This window comes from Buceros rhinoceros, unplaced genomic scaffold (genome assembly GCF_000710305.1).
Source record: "Buceros rhinoceros silvestris isolate BGI_N320 unplaced genomic scaffold, ASM71030v1 scaffold2135, whole genome shotgun sequence".
NCBI classification, from domain to species: Eukaryota; Metazoa; Chordata; class Aves; order Bucerotiformes; family Bucerotidae; genus Buceros; species Buceros rhinoceros.
Genome location: NW_010411034.1, coordinates 44,566 through 53,244, shown reverse-complemented (window position 1 = coordinate 53,244; position 8,679 = coordinate 44,566). Strand labels below are relative to the sequence as shown.

The following is an 8,679-nucleotide window of genomic DNA, read 5'->3' as shown; positions in this document are numbered from 1 at the left end:
CAGGAGCTGGAAGTACCACTGAAGCAGCATGCCTGGTCCCCAAAGTGCCTGGAATTGCCTTCCAGCATATCTGGCCAAGAGTGAAAGATAACAGCCCCATGGGTAAGGAAGGAAAAAGGGTAACAGAGGCATTCAAAGGGAAGCAAAGGTTACTTTGCACAAGGTGGACTTAAAACAGATTTATAATCCCTCAGGCTTCCTACAGATAGCAGCCTGTTTTGCTCATCAGAGCAAGCAGCAAACCCGGGCTCCCTCATTCACTGCCCTATCCTTGTCTGGAGGTGACAGAACAGACATTTTGAGAAAATACTGGGTGGAACCCTTGGTCCACTGGAGTCAATGAGGTTTTTTTCCTTTGGTTCCTTTCTGTCAGTATTTCAGTTCAGTACTGGATGTTGATATTTGACTTGACTCACTAACGGCTTTGTATACATGGTGTACATTTGGCTGAATCACAGAGAGCAGTCTCAGTACTCCTATTAATCTTGACATAATCACAGATTTTTCTTTTGTTATATTGAATTACCTTTATTCACTGCCCACCACAGGCAATGTGATGAAAAAAGGCTTCTCTCTTAAAAATTTACTGGATTGCTTACGGGCAATTTAATAGCCAGCAGTACAGCAATTGTCACATAGAGATATTCTGAACAGATGTAGTGGACGAACTATCTTTTCCAAAAAGTTGTTACAGAAGTGAGCAGGAAGGACTGATTCCTGCTTCTTTGAGAACATGCTATCAGAAACATCAATGAAGTTTTCTTTTGTGGAAGCATTATTCTAGCGGATTAAATCAATCTTGGCAGCTGTTCAAAGGAAATTGTCTTCTGCTCACTTCTGCTACCGGTTTAACAAGCTCTCCCCCAAACCTTCCAAACATCAGTGCCCTTATCTCTGCTCCTCTCACTATTTCTTATTTCTCAAGTCAATGAATCATTTCATAGTATTTCCCTCAGCTCTTTCTAACTCTTCCCACTAAGGAAAAGAATAATCCTTCCCTCCAGCAAAGGTTAATAGCAAGAATGATCTGGTTCACACAACCACTAACACACCTGGAGGAGCGTGCTGGTAGGTAAAAGTTAGACTATGCAGACTCCTTCCTCTGTCTCCTGGCCACTGTGTCACCGCCATACAGCTGTCATACAGCTCTGTCAGACAGGACAGCTTCTATCAGGACGAAAATGACCCCCAGTCTTTATAAATTTCACTGCTGGTACATCTCCAGCAACATCAGCAGCAGCAGTGTAGTGTGTTATCCCGTCTACCCAAAGCCGGAACAGTGCTCCATGAATTCTTCCTTTTTAAATGTAGTCACTCTCAGCTGTTCGCACATGGAAAGCCGTATAAAGAGCTATTTTCTTGCTGGAAAGATTGACATTAATAACACAATTTCAAATCTTTTTGTATATTTTTATGAGGCCAAAGAAACCTCTGATGTTTAATATTTCTGGTGTTTTTATATAACTGAGTGAGGATTACACCTTTTTTCAGTTTTTTAATGCTAGCAAGCATCCTCATACTTTTCTTCTCTTCCTACTGCTGCTTTTCCTTGCAGAAGAAAAATGACAGGAGGGAATGACTTTACTGCAGTCACAGACTTTCTTAAAATCCAGCTGAACAGCCTGGAGCGTTGTTACGCTTGACATTGGGATGAAGGGGACAGTGACCAGCAGGCATCAAGATTTTAATCCACTACTTCATTCTCATTTTTGCTTACACTTTCTGATTCAAAACTTTGTTTCCCTCCTCTACAAACCAGTGAATTTTCTTAGACAAAGTGACAGACACTTTCTGGACAAGAAGAAAAAGTAATGCAAGCTGCATCCTTTACTGACCCTTATTCCATTACTACAGGAACAAATTTCAGCACAGTACGCAAGCATGAACTTCACTTTTTTCTGAACAGGGACACATGAACAGATTGTAGATTCAGAAAGGGGCTTAGAAGCAGTTACTGACTGAATGCCTCCATAAACCTTAGACTACCAGTTCAATTTGTCCATTGGTTGGGATGCCCCCATCATCTGCCTGAGTACAGATTACGAGTTTCTTTATTCTTCAGAGATCACAGAATTGTAGAATGGGTTAGGTTGGAAAGGACCTTGAAGATCATCTAGTTCCACCCCCCCCGCCATGGGTAGGGGCACCTTCCAACAGATGAAGTTGCTCAAAACCCCATCCAACCATGGCCCTCCCTTGCAGGAAGGGTGCATCCACATATTCTCTGAGCAACGTGTTCCAGAGCCTCACCACCTTCAGAGCGAAGAACTTCTTTCTTTTATCTAATCTAAATGTACCCTCTTTCAGTTTCAAGCCATTACCCCTTGTCCTATCACTACACGCCCATGTAAAAAGTCTCTCTCCAGCTTTCCTGTAGGTCCCCTTTAGGTACTAGAAGGCTGCTATAAGGTCTCCCCAGAACCTTCTCTTCTACTGGCTGAACAACAATTTCTCTCAGCCTTTCTTTACAGGAAAAGTGCCCCACCATTTTGATCTTCATAGTCCTCCTCTGGACTCGCTGCCACAGGTTCATGTCCTTAAGTTGGGCCCCAAAGCAGAATGCAGTACTCCAGGTGAGGTCTCGCCAGAGTGGAGAGGGAGAATCACCTCTCTTAACTTGCTGCCCATGCTTCTTTTGATGCAGCCCAGGAGACAATTAGCCTTCCGGGCTGTGAGCGTACATTGCTGGCTCATGCTGAGCTTATCAACCAACACCCCCAAGTCCTTCTCAGGGCGACTCTCAATCCATTCTCCACCCAGCCTGTATTTGGGCTTGGGATTGCCTCAGCCCATGTGCAGGATCTGGCACTTGGCCTTGTTGTACTTCATGAGGTTCACATGAGCCCACCTCTCAAGCCTGTCAAGGTCTGTCTGGATAGGATCCCATCCCTCCAGCACATTGACCACACCACACAGGCTTGGCGTCATCGGCAAACTTGCTGAGTGTGCACTCCATCCCACTGTTCAGGTTGCTGACAAGGCAGTTAAACAACATCGATCCCAATACCGACCTCTGAGGAACACACTCATCAGTGGTCTCCACTCAGACACTGAGCTGTCGACTGCAACTCCTGGGAGTGCAGCTATCCAGCCAATTTAGCCAATTCCTTATCTATCACCTGGTCCATCTGTCAAATTCACGTCTCTCAAATTTAGAGAAAAGGATGTCACATGGAAACTGTCAAATGCTTTGCACAAGTCCAAGTAGATGGATTTGGACCAGAATTGCTCTTCTCTTACCCACCAATACTGCAACCCTCTCTTAGAAGGGTTTGTCAGGCATGATTTGCTCTTGATGAAGCCATGTTGGCTGTCACCAGTCACCTCCTTATTTTACATATGCCTTCGCATAGTTTCCAGGAGAGATGAGACTGACTGACTGTAGTTGCCAGGTTCTTCCTTTTTTCCCTGTTTTTAAAAATGGGCTTTATGTTTACTCTTTTCCACTCATCAGGAACTTCACCGGACTGCCACAACTTCTCAAATATAATGGAGAGTTCATCCACCAGTTTCCTCAGGACCTACAGATGCATCTCATCAGCTCCCATGGACTTGGGCACCTTCCGGTTCCCTAGATGGTTTCAAACCTGATCTTCTCCTACAGTGGGAAGTTCTTAATTCTCCCAGTCCCTGCCCTTGCCTTCTGCAACTTGGATGGTGTGGCTGGAGCACTTGCTGGTGAAGACTGAGGCAAAAAAGTCACTGAGTACCACACGGCCCTCTCCATGAACCAGGTAACCAGGTTTCCTGTTTCCTTCCTTTTCCCTGGTCTTTCTTTTATCACAGACGTACCTACAGAAGCTTGTGTTTGAGAAGTACATACTTAAAAACACAGAACCTAATTTCTATACCCTGTCAAAGAGTCTCTGAAACAACAGCCAGCAGGCTGCAAGGAAAGCTTCCTTGTGGGAAGCAAAGGCTGCACTAGAGAAAGCTACCAGTTGTTCCTGCAGGGGACTTCGGCTTGGCAGATGTCTGCTGGAAATACAACACAGCAGAGAGGAAACAGTCCAGGAGGTTCCTGGAGTGTGTGGAAGACAACTTCCTGACACAGCTGGTGAGGGAGACCTCAAGCCGGTGGGGGAGACCCTTGCTGTTTATGAACAGAGAAGGACTTGTAGGTGATGTGAAGGTCGGAGGCCATCTTGGACACAGAGGTCATGAGGTGGTAGAGTTCTCAATTCTTGAGGGAGGTTTAGGATGGAGATTAAGAAAAACTCCTTTACGAAAAGGATTGTCAAGCATTGGAACAGGCTGCCCAGGGAGGTGGGGCAGTCACTATCCCTGCAGGGATTTAAAAGGCACATAGATGTGGTGCTGAGGGACATGGTTTAGTGGTGACCTGGCAGTGCTCGGTTAACAGCTGGACTTGATGATCTTGAAGATCTCTTCCAACCAAAACAATTCTGTGATTCTGTGAATTACTGTATCCTTTCCTTGCAAGGACGCACCATATGGCATTACGCATTTAAGTTTTCACTGAAAACACTCTTACATTAATTAACAAGGTCCAGTATTGGACTGCAGTGTGGGGATCAGTCTAAGAGAATATACTAAGCTCTAAGAATAATGAATGTACTATATCTGAAATATCAATGCGTACTGCCATTGCGTACAAGGTTCAAATTTTTGCTTTGGAGACTTACAGAAATTCCTAAAGAACAGCAGAGTTCTTCCCAAAGTGGACCTAAGAATTCTTAGCAAAAAGATGTTAAAATCCCCTAAAAATCCATGAACATATGAACCATTTTTCTAGTCCAAGTGTCGGATTCTTTTCTTGAGGTAGCTAACACAGAATGTTACTGCCTCAGAAGTTTATCTCAGCTCCATTAAGCTGATATATACAGACCATTTAAAATCAGTTAGTTAGACCAGTTCTCTTCTCCTGTCTAAGAACATCAGGGGCACATAAGTATGGCAAGTCAAACCATAGGATGTTGCCTGTATGTAATTAATCAGTGTGACTTAAGCAGGGTCAGCATCTGGCTGCTTTTAATTTAAAATGCTTTATGGAAGAAGAGTTGACAGCTGATTTGTTCCTGTCAGATTTGCAAGCCTGCAACTAGCCAGCATCTCTAAACAAACCTTCCTTTTTCCTGTCCCATCCTCCACGTACTGCGAGAAGAGGTGGTAAACATTTTTTGATTTAAAGGTTTTCACTAGAAATTACTAGTTTGTCAAAACCAGCTTTATTCTTTGAAATTAGTTGGGTTTTATGAACTCCCAGTAAAACTCCGCAGAGATAATGAAGAAAGATGACTTCCAGGGTGTGTGGACTAGTCTGAACAAGCAAACCACCTCAGAGTCAAAGGAGGTCTAGTTTTCCTAGTTCCACAAATCCCAAGCTGCTCTTCCACACAATAACGCGGATGCAAAGCAACTGCTTGGGGATTTTGCTTGTTCTGCTTTTTCCAGATTTCTCTTTTGTAGAAAATGTCAAATTTTCTACTTTTCCTTCTGGAATGGAAGTCAGAAGCTTGGAAAATGGAATGCAACCGAAATGTTGTGCCAACCAGCTCTACTTTTGATGGTTTCAAGGTCAAGAACCTGGAATTTGGTTTACTTCAAACCATCTGTGTGTGTGCGCGCTCATCTTCTGCTAACCCTTCTAAAGATTTGCCCAATCTTGCGTAATAAAAGCTGTCACTGCCCCACTGGAGCAGAACCCTCTCACCTCATATTCTCCTCTCCTTTGTTAAGAGCGAAGTGATTTCAGCTGGGGGCAGTGGGTGAGGGCATATGCTCTGTATACTACAAAAAAATCTTGTCTGTCAAGAAAACCTGAAGTCTTGTACAGCTGATTAAATTTAAGCCTGCAAGGAACATTGTATTTCAGAGTTTCTGAGACTGGGGATTCTGTTTGGGATGAAGCCAGGTCTTACTGTATATTAAAAATAGCGCAGCTATAACAGTGACTGATCTTCTGGCAGCAATACACATTTTGAAAAATGTGTGAAAATGTTTAGAAGAGAAGTATTTTATGATTTGGGGAAAGACAAATCACAGCTATTGAATTATTCATTCCTGAAATCAAAATAAAATGTGAAACGTTTGGGGTGGGGAGAGGGGCATGCTGTTATTAAGGTTATACTATCATACATAGGCATGCCACCTGTTAGGGAAAAAAAGCCCTACTGCTAAAATCCCAGAATTGTTAGTAAAAATTTCAGTAAGGGAAGTCTTATATTAAATTGCAAGCCAATTAAAACCTGATAATTTCAGTTGTGAATGTGATGTGTCTGAACTGGATGTGTCTGATGTGTCCGGACTGAACTGACAAATGCTTGGGAGAAACTTGAAAAACAGTAAAAAATCAGTATTGCATTTCAGACAAACCGTGTGCTTCCAAGATGTTTCACACCACATATGTTCTCTGGTGTAAGAGCAGTTCAGAAAGAGAAACAAGTACGAAGCAGTTACATCCCCTGGTTTTATTTGCACTGGGAAGTTTCTTTTACTGCTCGCAAGAATTTCACTGTACAAATGCAATGCCGGGTTTCTCTTTGCAAAACTCTTTGCAGCATGTCAGTTCCAGATGCCCAGGAGAAACGAGGTCAGACTTCCACACTAGCATCCCTGGGATCACCCTGGAAGTCCACCGCAGCAGCTACAACCTCCTGGTTTTAAAAGAAGAGTCGTTAAAAAAGGAGCACCCTCTCTGAAATGCTGCAGTGAATGGAGTTAAGAGGGTCATCTCTTCCTCCATCTGGTGACACAGCAGAGAGGCAGCAGGCAGCTCCAGTGTCAGCACTGGGGCTGCACTTCCACTCAAAGGCAGGTGCAAACACGCTCAAACTGCCTCAACTACCAGTCCAGTCCAAACAGACAGAAATGCTGCTCCAACCTGACTACAGCTTGGAAATAATGACAAAGACCATGATTTTCTGACTCGGGGCCTCAACTCCCTTCTATCTTCCTGACCAGCAGTTTTGCAATAGGCAGAGATCATACTTCATGTCCGTCTTTCCATAATCTCATCATTGGCACTCTGTCCGGACTGACAATACCACCCGTACCTGGCTTTGTCCTGGGCTCCCTCCCCGCCTCTGACTCAGATTTAAAGATGGGTTATGAAGTCTATGATACTTCACAGAAGGAAGATGATGGACTTAACACTGCAAGGAAGTGGCCATACAAGCTTCCTGCACTGCTACACAATTGTAATTCATATCACGCAACCAAGAACCAAGACTGGTTTTAGAAAGGGATGAATACAGTAGTACTTAAATCATGTAAATACTATCGGTACTTCAGACTTGAAAGTCCTGACACCTATTCAGTAATGTCACACACTTCAGTAACATTAACAACAAGGGAATAGAAGAAAGGAATCCTTACCCTGGTTTTTGACTCAGTTCTCTCTCACTGTTGAGAAGCAGCACTTCCTCCTTCATTTCTTGTTCTGTTGCTACGTTGTGTCCAAGTCTCTGTTGAGAATTTGCTTTCTGGGCATCATCACCACCAACCACCTGCATCACACAAGTTCCCCTCATGCCTGAACTCCCATCCTCACTACTCAGGCTGTCTGAAGGAGAACAGCCCTCTTGTTCAGAAGATTTCTGAAGGGGTGTCTCTCCCTGAAATTCTGCTTGAGTGTCAAGAATCAATTCCGGTGCTACAACAGGTGTCAGCTCTTCACCAGAATGTCCAGACCCTGATTTTGGCATCTCTGACTCGACAGAAATTTCTTCGGGTGATATGTCACTGACTTCACTTTGGCCCAATATAATCCAGCCCTCATCTTGCCCACAGCTTTCCTGTGGGGTCCTTTCATCCTCCAGGTCTACAGGCACAACAGAACTTTTCTCTAGGTGAACAGAGTCCCATTCAGTTCCACAAACAGAGTGATCTTCCCTTTCATTTGTAATGGAGATTGGCTGAAAGGTATCCAAGGAGCCTGGAGAAAGGCCCTCGTGAAACTCTGTTTGTTCAGCTACATTAGCTTCTTGAAACACAGAATCACTTTCATTTCTTTCAGGCGTGTCCTTCGTTGAAGGTGTATTTTCTTCCTCAGTTACAAGGACGTAATCCATCTCCAGTGAAGCCAGATCTCGGTGCACCTGCATCTTCACTTCTTCCTCATCCTCTGTACTTTTCAGTTCAGGGCTCTCAGAGGAATTTCTCAGCTTATTCTCCCTACAAAGCAGGGAGTCAGTGCCAGCTTCTAAAAAAACAGGGAAACAGAAACTCCTTTTAGTTTTTGAACTACTATTTCAGTCTCCATGATTTCTTTAAATCTGCACAGTGAGATATAGCTCTTCTCAGCTTGTTTTGCTCTGTTAATGTATACCTGAACTTTATAACATCATCATCATCATCATTGTTAAAGATTACACATTAACACTGCAATCATTCCCAAGGGACAAGTGATTCAGTGTCCCGTATGCCAGGCCCTGTGCAAACAACAGAAATAACGTTCCTACTTCAGCATCTGAAAGCTTTAGCTCTGTCTAGAGGGTGATGTTAGAGGTCTTCCCGAAGTACAGGGTTTTACACATCAGGGAGACACACAAACTTCAGGTTTCACTCAAAGCCTCATCACTCAGCAATCACACTCCAGACATTTCCTTCTTCCTTTGTCCTTTGAACCGGCTCGGGAAAGCAGGTTTTCTTACCATGGGGTGATCTTTTATCTCCACCTGGCGGTGAGCTGAGCTGAGTTGCTTCAGATTTCCCTAC

At 43.8% G+C, this 8,679-nt stretch overlaps 1 protein-coding gene across 1 annotated transcript in view; it reads right to left on the bottom strand.

Annotated features, from left to right (window-relative positions):
- The window catches only part of PRUNE2 (prune homolog 2 (Drosophila)), a gene marked incomplete at its 5' end in the record, with an annotated part of 87,831 nt that overhangs the window by 35,258 nt on the left and 43,894 nt on the right, over positions 1–8,679 (bottom strand). The window contains 3 exons of the mRNA XM_010135847.1: positions 7,339–7,464; positions 7,573–8,164; positions 8,616–8,679. The exon at positions 8,616–8,679 is cut by the window's right edge and continues 9 nt beyond it. Coding sequence (XP_010134149.1) covers positions 7,339–7,464; positions 7,573–8,164; positions 8,616–8,679 — 782 coding nt within the window. The remainder of the gene's footprint in view (positions 1–7,338; positions 7,465–7,572; positions 8,165–8,615) is intronic.